The following is a 19,554-nucleotide window of genomic DNA, read 5'->3' as shown; positions in this document are numbered from 1 at the left end:
AACATTTTCAAAGATCTAATATAGTGTAAGCATAGCATTTGTATTAATATTTTGTAGGTCACATCTTTCTTTTGGTCTTTTCTGGAGTATTTTCTGAAGGTGAGGAGTTAATATTAAACTGTAGGGGGCGACAACGCAAAGGGAGACTTCAGGCCAAACCCGTTGGAAGAGAAAATTGTAGAAGAAGAACACCCTCAGCGACGCATATACATTATACCCCTGCGCGTTGTCTTTCAGGCACCAAGCGCAAACAGAGCCAGGACTATTTTCACTACCTACAAGCGCCAACAGTCCGAGAACTACGTATTATTTCATTACACTCACGTTTCACGCGGTAAAAGGCACGGACTGTGGGTTAGCGTGTCTCGTTTTGACGATTTTCCTGCCTGTGAGGCAGTGCACCGGGCGGAATAACGCCAGCTCTCCCAGAAGTGCGCGGGTTATTCAGCCTACAAAACAGCGCCATTGTTTTGCTAACGCTGGTCAACAGTCGAATGAAATAGCTTGTCCACTAACTTTTCATCAGGCGCTACTCCTAACTTCATCGCCGTAGAGCGGATACACACAAATGCAACCGGAGGAAGGTGAGAGGGGGTGGGGAGGCTGGCCGATTAAAGAAGCGACCGAAAACGAAATGAAACGTGGCTGTTGAGGGTCTCGCTGTTGGAAACAAGTCGGCTAACGTGACCGTTGCGACAGGAAACAACCAGCGAGCACAAATGGAGACGAACTATCCCGCTTTGGTGAGTTAAACGTCTTCTTGTGTTCCGCCCTTTCTTTGTTTTCATCCCCCGGGAAAACCGAAACTCAAAACGTAACATTAAAAAACAAAAAAAAACAAAAAAAAGTGTATCGGTTTTTGTTTACAAAACAACAACAACAACAACACCACCACCAAGCACTGCCCTCCTGTGTTGTTTGTCTTGAGAGCCGGAAGCTCTTGATCAGGTCATCAACACCAGTATTCAGATTTTCTTTTAATTCATTTATTTTATTTTGTCTTTTAATGGCTTAAATGTTTAAAGTCTTTGATGATGCGCAGCACCCGAAGAAACTGGGTTTTTGTTGTTGTTTGTTTTTTTACACTGTGTTACATAAATAACACATTATTATTGTTTTTCCTATTTATATTTATTTGTACATATGTTTGTAGTAGCGTGTACTGGTATTGGGCCATGGTCTAATAAGTTGTACTATTAATTCAAGTTGATGTCCTTAAACAGTGATGTTTTTCTTTTATTCCTAATTTACAAAGTTTAGTACAGATTTGACTGAAACTACAGGTGAAAACTCGGCTAATATATTCCGTATTTGTTGTCTGATCACAGAAGAGACCCAAGAGAAAGCTCTCCTTCCTCACAAACAAGAAAAGGTATGTTTAAACACGTTTTTAAAGGGAATGCCTTGTTAGGTTAATAATTCATAGTTTTCATTTGCTGTTGGTAAGTGGAAGACTGTTGTGAGCGAGCGCTGTTTTAAATCAGAAACCACAGAGCTGAAATTTGGGATCTGTGCAACCTGTCTGTGAAGACTCTCCGTCGTCCAGGTCCTGGTCTCTCCAACTGTTATCTGAAGGCCACTTGCTCCTTCAATAACACTTCTGCTTCAGTAGTAACAGTAACACTGAGACAGAAGCTTTATAGCGTACAGGCTTGTTATATGCCTAAATGAGCTTTACTAATTTTATTTCCTGTGCGCTGTGACACTAATTGTCACCATTTGTCTCAAATAAATGATTCGGTTATGTATGTCTTTCTCGAACACTGGCTTATTTGATAGCTATATATATAATTTGTGATTATTGTGGATTTATTTATATTGAAAATCTCTGGATTTGTAACGAGAAGCATGAAATGCTACAACGCTCATTTTACACTGACCTTTTTTTTTTTTTTTTTAATTTTTTAGTTCAACAAAGCAATGGGCCGGACCGTTGACACTGGAGGATGTTGACAGGATGTTTGATGATTTGGGTGAGTGGGATTCACTTGATTTATGGTTTTGCGGTTCGTTTTTGCATTTTCAATATGTTAACCTTGGCTTACTTATTCTTTTCAGACTCATCCCCACATGATGGTCCACTTCCCCTGTCTACTATGCTCCAGACGTTTGATATTGAGACAAACCAGAATGAGACGGGGGCCTCTCCGGTCCCAGAGGAGGAACACCCAGTAGAAAAACCTCCAGAATACCAAGTGGTAATATACAGTGACCGTTCATGTGCTTTATGTAGCTTTCTTGAATTGGACAAGATTCGATGCCCTTAGATGTTGTGAGTCATGACATGTATGTTTTATTACTCTTTAGGGTCCTAAAGGAGATGTCCTGCATCCTGCAGTGAGATCACCCAGTCCTAATCAGGACATTGGTAGGAGACATCAAACCTGTAATTTACTGAAAAAATACTTTCTCTTTTTAAAATAAGACATACTTAATGTTCAGTCACTTTTCATGTTGTGTCTAAATGTTTCTCATTTAAATTTTTTTTTTTTTTTTTTTTCTTTTCCTTGTTGCAGATTTGGACATCCCATTTAAAGCCCATGGTCCTGTACAGACATCTAGTCCTATCGAGCAGATTGCGGGTGTAGGAGAGCAGGACAAAGAAGGAAAACAAGTGGTGTCCCCAATTCTCTTCCCTTTTGAAGATGAAGGAAAAGAAGAGGCAAAGACGGAGTCGCTACCCGCCGAGAACCCTCAGTGCAACGGACAAGTCACAGAGGAGTATGTCAAGTAATACTGATCCTGCTACCGGGAATAAGATGTTTGAAATTAACTCTGCTTGCTTTTGTGTCTTAGGAGTGTTGTTTTTTTTCTAAATGTGTCTACAATTCTTCTTTCTTCTAGGATTGGTGACTCTGAATTGGAATCTCCTCCAAGCAAGATTGCTCTCACCAAACAGTCTCGTCAGAAAAACAAGGCAGAAGCATCATGGTAAGTTTTTTTGTTTTTTTGTTTTTTTCCCTTCAATTCTCAACAGTGTGTTAAGTTTTCACAAGCCAGTGATATTCATGCCCTAAATAGGACTAAGCTTGGCATTCATTTGTTTGTTATTAATGTGTTTCATATGCAGCAAAGAGAGAAACATAGCCAAAGCAAAAACCCCTAAGAAACCTCAAACACCGGTTTTAAAAGGCCAAAGAAAAATACCAAGGTATGAAGTGTTGATTTTTTTTTTGTTCTATCGGTATTGTTAGTTTGTTCTTTGACTCCAGCTCTTTTGCCCCAATGATACTGGACACTAGTACCAGTATATGGGAGTTAAAGAACAACCCCTAATTATATGATGGCTAATATTTGTTCTACGCAAAATCGTAACAGAGAAACTTTTTGGGGACTTCTCTACTTTGCTCATGAAAGAATTGTGGCTGTGTGTGCTCCGTGGTACAATATCACATTTATACTATAACAATTACTCAGTTTGACAGTAAAAATCTAGTCTTGTGAAGAAGTGTGAGCCTTTTAAAAGTAAAGAAAGGATTGCTTTTAAAATAAGGCGATGAATAGTTTTTATTTATCAATGAACAGAAACCAGTCTGTGCTTCAGACGTGAAGCGATTTGTTTTATTCTTGGGATCTCGGCACACAAATGCATAACTAAGTTTGAGGTAATTTAGAAACATTTAAATAGTAAAATGCTGGTTTTGAATCTGTATCAAGATGCTTACGTTGTGTTTTTGGGAAAACATTTTGGTTGGCTTTTATTTTGACATTGGATTTTGTTTTTAAACTTCCAGACTATAATATAATAGTATGGATCAATAAGTTCCGAGACTGCTGCTTGTACAGCGACCCAGAACGTATTGATCCACCCTCGTACAATAACAGTATTACATGTCTTGTGGCAGTTATCGCGGCATCATTTTGTGCCATTGTTTATGCAGCTGTTTAGCCCTATTTAGCCGTCGTAAGTTGCGTTTCAGTTGTATTGTTTCGTCTTCGCGGATAATAGCAGGCAAGAAAACTCCGAGCCGCCTGCTGTCTCGGTGATGAAGGAGCCTGAACTTGCAGCTCCAGAGAAGAACTCGGAAAGCGATCACAGGCGAGCACCTCTGGACACGTCCTCTCGTATTGGAGCTTTTCTGCAGAAGCTCAAAGATGCTGGACAGTCAAAACCTGCATGGTGAGTGTAGAGAGAGTGCACCTTAATTTGTTGCTCTGACCATGTCTGAGGGACCGCAACTGAAACATCTTGACAAAGTAAAAGCCTCAGCAGTAATCTTCGCGTATTACTTCATAAAACAACAAAGAATTAATTTGTTTGTTTGTGTTTTTTCAAGTTCCAGGAAGTTTCTGTCATCGGTTAAAGCACCCACTCCTCCTCCTGAGCCAGAGGACGATTTTCTGATTCTGGAAGATGATACGCCGTTTTGGTTTTCCATCCCACGTAAAACTGCCCCCATTAACAGAACGAGGCAGCAAGGGACCTCCAGCACCGACAAAGAGAGCTCAACGGACAAGGAGACGAAGGACGGCCCACCAGAGACGTCACAAAAACGGATGAAGAGACGGACTTCCAGCACCGACAAAGAGGGCTCAACGGACAAGGAGACGAAGGACAGCCCACCAGAGACGTCACAAAAACGGATGAAGAGACGGACTTCCAGCACCGACAAAGAGGGCTCAACAGATAGGGAGATGAAGGACGTCCCACCAGAGACGTCACAAAAACAGCAGCAATCAGACGAGGCCAACAGCATCGTGGGAAGTCAGACTGTTAAACAGAAAGTGAAGAAGAGGAAAGGAAAAGAGAAGAACTATGTGGAGACTGGGCCGGGAAATGGTGAGGACAAATTGTCCAGTCCTCAGGATCTTCCTGCAGGGGACTTAATGGAACAAAAGACACCAAACAAAAAGAAAAAACAGCTCAAGAAAGTTCCATCAAAAGAGAGTGACAAGGCAGAGGATCAACATAAAGACGGCGCGAGCAGGGAAAAAGAAAAACCCTCTCGGAGAACAAAGACGAAAGCACAGAAGTCCTCTGAAACAAAGAAATCAAAGTCCTCAGAAGATGGTAATGAAAATCAAATGTTTTTGAATGTTTTCAAAATCGATATTCTGCTTTTGCTGCCCCCCGTTTAACAGTTGTAAAGCTGGAAACTTAAAGATCTCAATCCACTTACATTTAGGTCGTTTAATAATTGGTCTACTGTGAATATATTTAAGTTTTTTTCTTTGTAGGGTCATCTGTAACCCAAACGCAGTGCAGAACTAAAAAAATATCCAACTAAGAATGGGCTCTAATTAGATATCACCAGTTTTGGCTGATTTATTATACTTTATACAGGGAAAAAAAATAGTGATATCATCAATAATCCCAATAAGAGGTATTAAATAATGTGGTATTAAAAGGTAAAGATACTTAACTTGGCAAACATGTGAAGTCATTTTACATATGAATAAGTTCAGAGCAGAAACCTTCAATGAACAGCAGACGACAAATAAGCGGAATAAACACCATTATATGGAAATCGATGTGTAAGAAAATACATCGTTAGCATTACAATATGAAACCGCTCCTCTTCACCGTCCTTCATTGAAAACTAACTGGTAAAAAGTTTTTTAGCGTAACATGTATTGCATGCATTCTCCTGTCGTCCCACAGAACAAGAAAAGGCTGAACGAAACAACCAACCAGTTGAGTCTGACAGGTGTTCATCCGATGACAGTCCGGTTGTTGGGAAGAGGAGGAGGAGGCCGCAGGCGGGTCAGTGGTGGTTAAGCTGCCCTGAGAGCGCCGAGGAAACTGACCGCGAGCAGGCTAAACTCAAGAAACACTCAAATCCTTTACGTGAGTAAAAGTACCGGTAGCTAAATATACATGATGCTGTCTGACAATGCTGATGCATCAAATGTGTTTGGAGCATTTTATGCAGCTGGTTTAAGTTTGAGCTACTTTTCACATTCTCATATATGCTGTTTGGTAATTTAGTCACTGGCCTCCCAACAAGGCGTTGGTCTCCTTCAAATGACCAGGAGGTGAATCTTGATGGGCCATAAGATAATTCTTAATCTTTGCTTTCTTCTTCGCTCGAAAAAATATATAATTTAAGGAAAACCATCTGAGAAGTTTGGTTCGTGTTGCTCAGGGTGTTTTAATACCTTCGCTATTTATTCTGGTTAATCAGACTCTGGTTGTTTTTCGTCTTGGTGTAATCACGTCTGACCACAGTAATCTCACTCTGGCGGGAACCAAAACAACGGCACCGAGACCGTTCAGAGGCGGTGGCATTCAAGTCTGAAGCGGTTCATTTGTGGTGGGAACAGTATCCGACTCTGCTACCAGGTGGACAATGAAAGTTTGACCTGAGCGTCCTCGTTCTGCCGAGTCGTCTTGACGGCAGCTCGTCTTCTTGGCAAAGTGCGAAGCGGGATTTTCCAAGACGTTTCCCCAAAGTGCATTTGTCGTTCTGTGGCTGCAGTTTTAGCTGTTAAAATGGAGAGCAATGTTTCTCTCACGGAGATGTGCACTGGTCCAGAATACTGGATTTTTCTTTTTGTGTTTGCTTTTTTTTTTTTTTTTTTACTCATCTGACCGACGAGCTGAGTGAACGATGTCTCGGGGTTTGCGCTGATGTACTTTGGTTCGCTTGGAATTTTTTCACTGTGTAAAAAGAATCATTATCAAGGAGAAAACACGCAAAGTTTACAAACATATCAAATGATTAAAACCAATGCAAACAAACTTCAGTTGTAAAAATTAAAAAAACAGCCTTTGTGGAGATGCTGACAACTTTATAGACATCTGAAATATGACATGGGGCCCAACCAGGGACTTTTTTTTTTTTTTTTTTTTTTTTTTAAATAAAGACTAACAACCCAAAATGGTTTGGAGCTACTTGTTTAATATTTAAAAAAGTGATTTATAAGCTTTTTGTGTTTTTATATAGAGTCCTAATCTGCAAATGAGTCAGCAACTCTAACTGTCAGATAAATATAGTGGAGTAAAAAGTACATTTGCCTCTGTGGAGTTGAAGCCGTGTGTGTAGCAGCATAAAATGGAAACGCCTCATAATTGAGCTTAACGTGAGTAAATTTACTTTTGTTCCAGGTGGTCAGAGAGTTTATCGTCGCGCCTCTAACGAGAGAAAATCCATCACACCCGCATCACCGGCCTCGGCCAGACAAAGCAGGCAGCAGCTCAGGGAGGCAGAACCAGCGAAACGGAGGAGGAAACCGCCGAGTTGCTGGTGGATGGTAAGCAGCATTGAAGATGAGGATTTGGAGATGGTGCCGTCACAGCCCGAGCAGCTTCATCCCAAGGAGCCCAAACCTCGTAAGCAAAGAAAAACCGAGGCTAAACAGAGCAAATCTCTTGGACTTGGTATTCCTAAAAATGGCAGCAAAGCAGGCTCGTCAAAGCCACTGGGGGGAGCTCACGCGCCTTCCCCGAAACAAATGCCACCTTCGTCTCTGAGGACCGACAAGCGCTCTCTGCCGGCGTTTAAAGACATTCTGACTTCAGTCCAGACTTTGGCGAACAAAAGAGACACGCGCAGGAATAACAGACGTAATGTCACTCCACACCACGTCGAGGAAATCTCTACTGCTGACTGTCAAACAGACAATAGGACCGGTGCTGATATTCTCGGTGAGGATGGAGGTGAATGCAGCAGCGCACAAAGCAGCTCCCACAGCCACAAGACCCCTCAAAGCAACAGGTGTGAGTCAGACAACATGTAAGGGAAAGTTGCTCTATTCATCTTTACCTGTGTCTCTTACCGTATTTTTTTTTTTATTCACTATTTCTAAATATTTTTGTTTAGGTCGAACGTCTTCAAAAGTGGACCGATCTCCATGATTGAGCTGGAACAGTACGAAGACAATGACGACATGAGTAGGTGTTAAATAATGTCTAAATGTTTACTAACCCCTTTATTTTGATTTGTCTCCCTGGGTTCCAGTTTTTATTTTATTTTTTATTTTGAGGCTTTTCTGCATATTTGATTTCATGTCATTCCTTACACCCCTAAAAATACAGATTTACCGCGTTTGATATATTTCCCCCAATACTTATTATTTTAATTGAACAAAGTAATAATAACGAATAGCCTCCTAACATTTCTATAGATCTAGAATGAAAATTCAAGGAAAGGGGGTAATACTTAAAGGTAGAAATATCTCACTTTAGTGTCACTTTCAAAAAGCACGAGACAGAAATATTTACCACAGGACAAGCCGTAGGTGTGTAAATGGTAATAATCAACAAGGCTTGAAGAGTATATAGTTGTTTGAAAACTACAGCTGTATGGATTTTCTTTTTTGTTGCAGCTATAAAACTGCATTTCAGTCACCAGCTGGTTTCGTTTACTTCACCAAAGTCAACGAAGCTTCATCACAGTCAATGAAACGACTAAGAAATGTAGCGTTTTTGGGGATGATATGATCAATTGCTTTAAAGTAAGAACCTGTGGTATTTTTGATAACTTGGAAAAAAGTTATCAAACTTTTTTTCAAACTCCAAACAAAACACCCAAAACAGATTAAATAGGAATACAGAAGCAGAAAAGCAAATTCAAAATTGGATTCAGATTCAACAAAAGGAGAAGCTTAAATGTAACGTTCACTGTGGGGCAAAGGAGTGAGTGAGTGCGCTCAGTCGGTGGTCGCTCCGTCCTGAAGATGTAAAATGAATATGACACGTGTGACACTTGTTCCGTCAGGCTCCAAATGCGGATTTCAACGCTGCACTCCTTTACACGAAAGCTCCTTTCACCTCCTGTGGAGACTCGAAAACGCTGCAATTGGGCCTTTTTCGCTTCTCCATGTGCAGCTCGCATCACTTGAATATGAATGCTAAACATATGAATATATAATTGTTGACTGTGTGCCTGAATAAATGGGGGAGGGGGGAGGTGTGGGGGGGTGGGAATGTTTTCTGACCGATCACTAAGTGTACCTCCCATCTGTACTGTGTTGCAGCTCTGCCATCGTCCAGAGTCCACGCCGTGCTCTCGGCATCAGATCTTTGTGCTCCTCCTCTCACACCGCTGGTATTAGAGCCGAAGGATAACGACAACGTCTCCGAGTGGTTTAAGAACCTCTGGGCCACCACTGCCGGCAGTAAGAAAGAAAAAAAAAGAAGCCAGTTCTGAATTCACGGATGAGTTTGTGTTTCACTTAATGCTGTTTCTTAGCTAAATGTGTGATCATCTCGTATTTGGATTATCGGCTCCTGTGAACGAGGTGTCTTGTGGGACAGCAGGTTTAAAAAAAAAAAAAGAGAAAAAAAAAAAAGCGGTCGTTCATGGACAGAGTAACCACTTCCTGATGCGGAGTTTGATTTTCACACTTTCTAGAGTTGAGCAGATTAATTAAAACATTTTATCTGTAAAGCGGACAAAAAAAAATTTCTATTCAAACAAAACATTTTTGAGGTCGTGTATAAAACGAAGTGATTACTGGTCGGACCTGTCATTTGAATAATTTTGTAATCTTGTTGCAGACGGTGCTGCGGTCACTCCGGACCAGTTTGACTGGTACTCCTACCAGGAAAGAGCCATGGGCCTCCAGGTCGACCTGAACAGCGGCTCCATCTGTAACGGAAAGCTCCTGCTGGGATCCCACATGAAGAAGCCTCTCTGGGTGGATCACAGTGCCACAACAGTCTGTACACTTCTTATTTTGTTTCTCACACATCATTAGGTTGTATTAAGCCCAGTTCAGACCAAAGAATTTGCGACAAGACAAAACATTGCCGGGAAAAAGGTTTCAGCAGTGTGAGCTGTCTACGTTTGGGCAACCCGGCTGATGGTGCTGACTGACACTCAGCTGGTGTTTTTTTTTTTTTTCCCGGATTATTATAGGAAATATCAACACTTTCATTAGCCTCCAGGGATTTCTGTTGAAGCATCCATGAGTGGCTCCAAATTATGGATTCTCTCCATATATTTTTTTTTTTATTTCATCAAAAGCCACCAGTAGAAACAGAACTACAGACCGTTGTTTCTGTGGACATGTTCCTTGATAGGATGTAAACTTGCAGGATTCAGGCTGATGCAGACTTGTGATTTGCAAGTCGTGAAAAGTCGTGAATCTTTGATCTGAACGGACCCCCTCTCACTCTTCTTATACACTGAAATTCTTAAAGTCCATCCATTTTGTATTTTCTTTAATTTACTTGCTTCACTCTTGCATTATTGTCTTCTTTTTTTTTTTCCTTTTTTTTTTTTAAAGGTTTTTAACTTATTAACGAGTTCTGTGATTGTAACCATCGACGGCAGCAAGTCACATTTCGGACCAGGAAAATCCTTCATGGTGCAGAGTGGTAAGAGTATGATGTCATTACATTTACTTTATTAAGCCAGTAGTACAGTGCTTGGTTGGAAATTTATAATCCAGTTTTCCAGGTGATCGTTTCATCAGTTGTGACCACATAACATATAAGATCTTTTAGTGGTAATTGTACTTTTTTTTTTTTTTAAATAGTTTAATAATAGTCCTGTTTGTTTCTCACCGATGTTACTATTCTGTTCACACAGGTCATGCCTACAGCATCCACAACGTCAACGCACAACCTGCAGTTCTGTACTTCACCAGGATATTCACCGAGAGTTCAGAGTGAAACAGTCGGGTGAATGTTCAGAAATGACCAAACACCTCAATGTGTTTTAAAATAGACTGGGGATGTGCAACCAATGAAATTCTCTTACTTTAGCTATTAGAATATAGGATGTAAATAGAAAATTGTCTGCAAGTTAGTTTTTACTTTTTTTTTTTTTTTTGGATCCAAAGCTGTGCTTGAAATTCTAATATTCTGATGAGGTAAAAAAAACAAACAAAAAAAAACAAAACAAGAGAGACTTGTAAATAAAGTTTTATGCTTTTTGTTACTACGGTTGAGTTTCATGTGAAGACTGAATGCGTTTACACGGCAGCCGTGCGGTCTACAGTACAGATCTTGTTCAACATCATGCATCACTGTCTGCTAAACAGAGTTGTCAGATACAGTTTTATTAAAACAGGGTATCATCATCTGACACATTCGTCACCCTGACACCAAGTTTCATGAAAAGCGGGCCGAATGTTTTTTTTTATGACAGATGGCATTGAAAACATAACCGCTTTGGTGGATGTAATAATACTGCTTGACTGATGTCTGGTGACATTTTTCAGCACAAAACTGATATAAAAAAACAAAACGGAATTTAGTCCGTGTTAAAGAGACATTTGTCGGTTATATACAAGACCGTGGCTCACACACCAAAATCACTTTCTTTCTTACATCTGCTAAAAGTCGTATCTCCTGCTCTGTCACGAAACATTTAATAACCTGCAAAATTACCTTTAGGTATAATATAACACTGAACTGCTGAAAAGTTATTTTATTGTGTTATGAAGGTCCTTCTGTTACAAGCGTTTGAGTCTGTTTCCGCAGGCTATAAAATGTCCATCACCGACACGGATGCCCTGATGGAGCCCCCTTGAATTCAACTAGTCAACATCCACGACTTGAAAAGAAAACGGAGGTAAAGAGCGTTCTGCGCAGCAGAGCTTTCGGCAGCCTATCGGTTTGATCTTTTCAACGTGTAGTTTTAGCTGTGCACGGTGCTCCAGCAGCCTCGGGGCAGGATCTCCTTCAGAGAAGTGGATGCTGCTCGGACCACCAGAGAATTCACTGGAACGGCCTCCCAGGTCTTTAATTATAAACCATATGCCTATGACCAAATATGCTGCCTGCATCTGCAGCATCTGTGCAGTGAAACGGACGGAACATCAACTCTGCTCTGTTCATGTGAGAGAACAGGGCCGAGTGAAATGTTTCATGTTCAGCATGAACTTTTTCAGATGAAGGGTGTTGGATTTCGGTACGACTTGCATATGTTTGGTGTAGTGTTGTGATGCTGATGACTTGTCACGCCGAGCGTGAGCAATGTGGGTTTTTAACGTAGAGCTCTACATGTGCCGGATAGCGCTGGAGAAACCAGGGTCTAAAGTCTGGTTTTACTAAATCAAGCCTCGTGTTTTAAACGGTCCTACTTTGATAGACAGATTAACACTGTTGTTGGTTTTTCAATTTCATGATATTGGAGGACAAGAAAGAAGATATAATATGTTGATAATTCTAGTTTTAATAACTTGAAATGCTGATTTTAATTCTTGACATTAATGGAGGCTGAGAGGATTTGTTTGTCTTCGACTTGAGCAGTGTCCCAATTTATTTACCTTCTTAAATGTACGCTATTTTTGGCCATAAGTGCGAGGAACTCTGCAAAAAGATGGTGCATGTTTTTTTTGCCATATGCAGCACTGAACAACTTGTAAATGAATGGAGTGCCAGTTTTGAAGATGTAATCCGGTTCTCTTTTATACACCCATGGTGTTGCCATGGTTTCTGTTGTGCTACAGCTAAGATACCCCGTTTTCAGGCTGAAATAATCAGACCATCACCTTGTCCCACCTGGATATATGTTTTGTTTTTTTTAATCCTCCAGATGGTGCATAAGTGATTATGTAGCCAATTATGCTGGCGTGGCAGCGATTGTCTGTGCATACATGTATGTAAAATGCAAATATCAGTCACCCACCAGGGATTCTACAAAAGTGCCAATGTGCTCTCAATGCAGAATTCAGCATGCTGAAATACAGTCATTACATGGGATTTGTTGCCAAGAAGAAGAAGAACATAAGCAAATGTTTGCCTGACGTTCAGAGTTATGTTTTCATTGAGAGCACCACGGTGGCGCTGTGGTCAGCACTGATGCCTCACGGCAAGAAGGTTCTGGTTCTTTCTGTGCCGAGTTTACATGTTCTCCCTGTGCCTGCTTGTGTCTTCTCCGGGCGCTCAGGCTTCCTCCCACAGTCCGAAGACATGCGTGTCGGCCCTGCGATGGACTGGAGACCTGTCCAGGGTTTGCACCGCATTTGGCCATAGTCAGCTGGAAAAGGCTCCAACGGTGAAGGTTGTAGATTGTAGACGGATGGATAAACTTTTTCATTAATGTGGAGTCACCTGAATCTTAAGAATTATTGCGTTTTCGTGGGGAGAAGGTCTTTTCCCATTTTGTGACTAGCAGAAGTTAGATTTCTCCCACCATGAGAACATTTTGTCCAGCTTCTGATAAAAGTGAAAAAAAATATATATAATAGAATTCCTAAAATATTGAATTCATCCTCAGGGGAACGAATTTCACTCAATAGTTAGAAAGACTTTTCAGTCACCAACGATCAGAACTTTACCGCAAGGCTGACTAAAAAAAACTCAAATCAGAAAGGGAGTGGAAGAAACGGGTCGTGCATTTGTCCTGGCTGCCTGCCTAAACTTGAGGTAAAGTGCAAATGTACAATCCCATCCTGGGATAAGTTGGTTTAAGTAGAAAGACAGGCACTGAATAATGCATTCTTGAGAGTCTGCCTAACACAGAGTTTAAACTCAGCCCACGACGGGCAAAATGCACTCTCTTGCTCACATTGCTGTCTCTTAATGCATCTGACATAAGTGTATCTAAAACAGCGAGGACACATACGGCACTTACCCGATTGGTATTACTTGGGGGGGATGGGGATCAACATGTATTCTCATAAAGATTCATCCCACATGTCAAGTTGCGAAAATGAAAAGATGGTTTATGTTTTAATCTGTAGAGTCATCACTCTTGAAGGATAAATTATTCCTCCTCCGGCGTAAGTTTGACTTTTTATATTTACCGCCTGAAAAGAAATGTTTTGATGCCGGCAGTTGTTGCTCTGAAAGTCTGTTTTGATATTATTTTTTCTGCAAAAAAAACTTTATGGGTGAAGAGTTTATCAACAAACAGCTTTCGGAAAAACCACAGTGTTCACAAGTCTGATAAAGTTTGAGTACAGAAGGCAGCAAAAGTTAATACAAGCTGCAGTGTTTACACTTCTGAATAACAAATCTGACCCGCTGCATTGTAATCCAGAATTAGAGCAGCAGGAAGAAACGTCAGCGAGAAACCTGGCTGTTAGCACATTCAATAAGCAGAATATCAATCACACAGTATTTGCCTTCACTGAGCCTCGCATGCCATAAGTTAATTTGTCCGCACAAAGGCTATACAAGCTGTCTGTGATTAGTCTGAGTCTCCGCTCCAGCAGCAGACTTCAAGCATTGAGTATGATTTCCCTCCTTTGTTCTAATTGGCCCGGTGCTCTTGTTTGGCTTTTGACCCTTTTGCTAATAGGCACGAGAGCGTATAATAAACTGTTTAACAACAAAGCCGTTGCGTCGCTCCATTAATCAGCGTACAACAATCCAGCAAATTTCAGGTTCAGGCAAAACAGCAGGAAATGATTTTTTTTAATGTTCATTTGAATTTTTCACACAAAGGCTCGATCGATCTGAGAGGGAAATTACAGGCGTTTAATATTTTCTCAAAGAATATGTTCTGAATTAAACCACAAACAGCAGAAAGAGCTGCATGCCGCAGACTAAAATGTACTCCCCCACCTTCCCTCTCTCCTGTTGTTTTACATCCTGGTTACACCCTTGTTTACAGAGGATATTTACACACATGGCACGGATGCAACAGGACTTTGAGGAACTTTAACTGATTCATTATCCACATGAGTTACAGGGAAGAGCATATTCTTGTAAACAGACTCGGTGTTTAAGTCATTAGGACAATAAATGATACACACATCCACTGTGTAATGTGGAAATAGACAAGAAACACCAGGACACCCTTAATGTCCACAGAAAAGTATCAAGAGTTTGACAGACTGCGCCCATTTGGAATATCGTTTATCTTTATGGCTCGAACATTGAGTTTATTTCGCACCGGACCTGGACACATAACTTTTCCCCCCAAGAATTTTAAGCACATGACCTCTTTGATTATGTGTTGCATCTGTTGGTGTTTCCAGAATGATGAGGGTTTCTGTGGAGACTGAATCCACATTTTTTTCCGGGCTGTCCTAACAGGTTAATCTGGTACGTTTATGTAGATTTATGACTGCACAGCCTGACAATGGAAACCATTTGCATGGTAGCATACTGTACTGTAGAACCATTAAAATGTCTTTCATGTGAGTGCTCCACTGTGCTAATGGCATAAGAGGTGCTAATGGCATGAGAGGAAAAAGTCAATTTGATTTTGGGTGGGAAGAAAATGTAACTTAATGAAAAAAAGTTGTCAAAGGCTGGAGAAACGAGGCGAAATTGGAAAGACGGCACTGCAGGTGCTCCTTTGGCTCATGTTAAAAAGGTACGAGGACAGAGAGACAAAAAGAAAATTAAAACAGTGACACCTGTGACAAGGTTACAGAGCTACAAAGTCCAGGGAGAGAAGTTGTCAGCGTGGGTGGACGGGCCACTGTTTCGAGCTGACAGCTCAATTTCTTTTAAACAAGACAACATTGGTTACATGCTAATACTTGTAACCGTTGTGATGAATGTTTTCTAGTCTCGAGGCGTTGGACCTGGTGAGGTTTGGTTTCAAACTGCAATTTTGTGAGCGAACTAAAAACTTTTTGTGACGTACCTAAGTCTAAATATTCGAAATTCTTTCAGACAACGTGCGTCAGATGTTGGCGTGTTTGGCAAATTTGTCCAGTAGCCTTTTCGATTTGAATGGGAAAAAAATGAACAGTTTCATTTCTTTGCCATTACACCGTTATGAGCAGCTCTTAATTTAATCTCTTGTTCATCTTTGCTATGTGTTTTTCAAGTTGAGTTTTGATTTCTTTGTCGAGCAAAAGTTCAGTTAAAGTTCAGTTGCTCCCACGGCTCATTTTTACTTCTTTAATGGTTCCTTTCTTCTTCTATTGTTAAATAAGAGAGGATATGTTATCTTTACCATGGCATCGTCATATTAAAAATGGGTTATTTATTTATTCTTTTAATAATGACTTTAATAAAGTTTACTGTGGTTTACGTCTTGCCTCTGGTAAACTCCTTCTGCTACAGGTTGCATCGATGGGTAGGGACACGCAGCTTGTACAGACGTTCAGGTCGGAAGACTTGTTCAGTCTCAGACTTTTCACAATGTTCTGGGCAAATAGACCGAAGTAAAAACCAACAGTGGCATTACTTCCTTCAGCTTAGAAAGGAGTCGCTTTCAGCAGGAAGCAGCGTGTTTTATTTGACTTCACCAAAGAAAGGAAAATGAACTGAGATTACTCATCATTGTCTTAAGAACTGGACATAATGAATACACACTAAAACTTTTAAAGTAAATTCAGTGAATGGAAATTTGAGTTTCAAACTATGGAACAGCTGGTAATGATGGTAATAGCCATCGCCTTGTATATTCACTCTGACTTGGTGTAAAGACTTTGTGATGGACACTTTTTTTTTTTTATCCAGTACTCTTGACTTGTAGCTGTGTGCAGTAACTGAAAAATAACCACTTTTCTAAAAAAAAAAAAGAATAGAAAAAAAAAATCAACAAATAAAAGAAATGAAGTACTTGAGGCTTTGAAAATGTATTTTTGACCTCATCCCATAATAAAAGCTAAATCTTACTTCAGGTTCATTAAAATCATTAAACTGCAAATTTAAAACCCACTTGATGTAATACAGTCGGAATTACATGCAGAATTCATTTTCATTATTGCTGCTGAAAATCTAAATTTATGCCTCAATTAAATGACAGACTTTTCAATATATTGTAAAAAAATTAAAAAAAAAAAACGTAAGCCCTTTCATTATTAAATCCTTGTGGATGATTTCCCCCTAATGACTGAGCTACCTGTCTGATCACTCACCCCCCCCCCCGACTCAGTCCCATCACATCCACCCACAGTCTGCTCCTCTAACTGAGCCCTGCTCCTCGGACGCACTTCTGATCACGCAAGCAGAAGGACTCTCGGAAGAACAGCACACATGTTTGACGTATGCTGGACCCCCAGTTTCTCTTGAGAATGAACCAAAACGAATGACTACAGTAGAGAATTTTGCTCAGGGTTATGCTCTTAATGAGGCCTCGGGGAACAGAAGTAGCCTTTGAATCTAAAACTCCACAATTATCTTCTGACAGCTGGTTCGGCAACTTCAACCGTGTATGTTCCCTCGTCAGCGCAATACATTCAGTAAGAGCAAGAAATCAATGACCACAGCGATCATTTTCTTCTGGTAAAAGGTGGATTCAGGGCGAAGTCATTTCTCATCAGCATGTTGTTGCAAACATTTCAGAAATGCTCTCTGGGACGCTCATTCAACGCTCGCTAACCCTGAATTCAGTCTGCTCCTACTGAACACTTTTAAAACTGTAGATTGTTGATGGCAGCAGCAGCTCAAGCCAGATGCACCTCACTGCCCGTAGGCTACCTTCCCCTCGGATATGAAGTGAGCTGCAGAGAGAGGAGGCAAGATAAAAGCAGAGCAGCTGTCTGTGAATGATATCACACTGATATCCAGTTAACTTATGGAGTGGCTGTAATAACTGCTAATTGAATACTAGCCCCTTTATAAATACACGAGTCAAGGAGCGGCTAAAGAAATGATTGATCACGTTGTGGGTTTTGCGTTTTTATAAAAACCAGAAGCTACTTCAAATTTTCCAATTTTTTTTTTGTCGCATGTCGGTATCAGCTCACGATGTTTCCAGTTTTTGCCGATTCATTTAATCTCTGAGGGGCTTTGCACTTGCAAACTGACGTGTCTCTGTTCGAAAATAACGTGACGTGCCTGTTTTTGTAGATCCTGATCAATCTGTACCGTTCCCCGAGTCTATATCCATCTCCCCCCGGTCCGACCCATTTCTCTTGCAGACATATCATCCCGCTGCACAGCACATCCCTGTGAAGTTCCTTCATAATATGCATGGCGGCTTGAAAGCTGACAACATCATCCCACAGTGATTTAATGAATAATCACGTTAGCGGTGTACGCGGTCCCCGACGTGACCTCCTCCTGTATCCCACAGTTTATCTTCGACTGAGACAGGCCTGAAATGTCCGTAAATTCACAGTGGGGGTGGGGGATAAAGGATCACGACACGTTTGGCTCCAACATCCGGAAATATAATCTTTCAGTGCCCAACATTTTTCAAATGTCCACTATAAGCTGCCACTAAATATTTTCTGTGAAAAACAGTACTGACATCCATGGCAGTGGTGAGGGACAAAAGCCGAGATTGGAGGGAAATGTCCTGTTTTGTGCAATTCATTCGCAGCAGTGAGTGAATGAAAAGCTTTTGTATTTCAGTTCCTATTTATGAAAAGAAAACTCGGTTTCCATGGACATCAGTGTTTTTCATTCTAATTTGTGGACCAAAACCAAGGTTAGACTCAGTTTTCTACAGTTTTACTGAATTTATCATTTTAAGGATGAGGCTGGTATTGTTATGTACAAGAGGCATTCAAAAGGTTTCAAGACTGCTCCCGTTGTGTATAAACATTGTGATGTGAATGGAGAACAGAGAAGCTATACTCTTAGTGAGTAAGTGCTCCAGGTTTCGTTGCTTGATCAACATCTTCACCTGAGCTACACATGCTTTTGTGAGCGGTGGTTTTGTGATTTTACCACATCGAATTTTGTGTCAAAGTTTTGTGGAACAGAAAAAAAGTCACTGGGAGTCAAATATGACAAGTGGGCATGTTGTCACGTTGGGGAACCCAAGTGGCATCATGGTACAGTTAAGGTAGTTTGTGCCAGTTTGATTTCTTGCAGAGGCCTCACAACGTCACAGTATAACTCGGTGTTGACAGTTTGACCCTGGAGGACGGATTCATGTTGCATAACCCCGCAAATATCAAAGAAACCCCACCTGGTTGCTCCTGACTTGATGCGTATCCTTTGGTCTTGGACGGTGTTGTTCTGTCCATCTTGAAACGTAAATGTCACTCAATTCACCTCGCCCGATTCATTGCTTCATTGCCGTCGACTTTCTGAAGCATTTCAAGGGGTCTCCGTTCCCGTTTTCCCGAGTTTGATACAAACTTTGATGTGCGCTCTCTGCTGAAGTCCATGGTGAATTCGCCGATGTGCCTGGACCACTGGTCACAAAAACGTGTGTAACTCAAACGCTGATGTTGATCAAGAGACCTATCTTTGAGTACTTAGTAACCAATGTTCTAGCTTCCTTCTGCTCCGTGCACATCACGGTGCCACTTACTGTTCACGTGCAACTGGATCAGTCTTTGAACTTTTGGATCAACCCTCATATGTACCCTTTTGTGTAAAAATTCAACGAAAAGACAAAAACCAACAATGAAATGATCCTGATAACATTTCTTTCTGTTTGTCCAAACCCTGATGTCGTAATCATAGAGTTCCACTGCTGTTCACACACTAAACTTGAAACATCGGTGAGCCACTGGCTGACATGTTCCCTAATTACTATTAACGGAGGCACTCTAGTTTATTTGGAGTCCATCCCACATATAACATCCTGTTATTTGAGGTATCAGCCATCCATCCATGGGAAATTACTTCCGATAATGCACCTCATGATTTTCATTCAGTGCCAATGTTCAGTACCAAAACAGGAAGAAGAGTGTTCTCTACAGTGAGAAGTTCATGCGAGAGATTTGAGTTTGTGTTTGCCTTTATTTTTATTAGCCGTAATTAGGATTTTCTCTCACGTTAGGTTTTTAGGTGCCCCACACTAACCACAGTTTATTTACCATAACCACAATTGATATCTTATCACA

At 40.8% G+C, this 19,554-nt stretch overlaps 1 protein-coding gene across 2 annotated transcripts; it reads left to right on the top strand.

Annotated features, from left to right (window-relative positions):
- The first annotated feature begins 469 nt into the window (after nt 1–469).
- Nucleotides 470–16,476, top strand: LOC138623830 (neurofilament heavy polypeptide). Of its 2 annotated transcripts, XM_069703574.1 has the most exons (17): nt 470–743; nt 1,329–1,372; nt 1,909–1,973; nt 2,059–2,198; nt 2,308–2,368; nt 2,517–2,721; nt 2,845–2,931; nt 3,071–3,151; nt 3,950–4,120; nt 4,278–5,011; nt 5,603–5,788; nt 7,049–7,676; nt 7,764–7,834; nt 8,920–9,060; nt 9,443–9,603; nt 10,174–10,264; nt 10,479–16,476. In XM_069703574.1, exons 1-17 carry the CDS (start codon nt 720–722, stop codon nt 10,559–10,561), a joined length of 2,973 nt encoding a protein of 990 aa, XP_069559675.1. In that variant the 5' UTR covers nt 470–719; the 3' UTR covers nt 10,562–16,476. The 2 variants fall into 2 exon arrangements, with proteins under 2 accessions (XP_069559675.1, XP_069559676.1); XM_069703575.1 differs by lacking the exon at nt 3,071–3,151.
- Nucleotides 16,477–19,554: the final 3,078 nt, after the last annotated feature.

Source organism: Brachyistius frenatus, unplaced genomic scaffold (assembly GCF_029030835.1).
Source record: "Brachyistius frenatus isolate BFR_SWC_R1_liver_20210118 unplaced genomic scaffold, ASM2903083v1 Contig_47, whole genome shotgun sequence".
Classification (NCBI taxonomy): Eukaryota; Metazoa; Chordata; class Actinopteri; family Embiotocidae; genus Brachyistius; species Brachyistius frenatus.
The sequence above is the reverse complement of the archived record's forward strand: the minus strand, read 5'-3'. Positions and strand labels throughout refer to the sequence as shown.

Excerpts from the sequence above, each read along its gene's own strand:
- LOC138623830 (XM_069703574.1), top strand. The coding sequence starts at position 720 with ATGGAGACGAACTATCCCGCTTTG. Across the intron at positions 1,974-2,058 it reads CAGGATGTTTGATGATTTGG|ACTCATCCCCACATGATGGT; the intron begins GTGAGTGGGATT and ends TATTCTTTTCAG. Across the intron at positions 4,121-4,277 it reads GGACAGTCAAAACCTGCATG|TTCCAGGAAGTTTCTGTCAT; the intron begins GTGAGTGTAGAG and ends TGTTTTTTCAAG.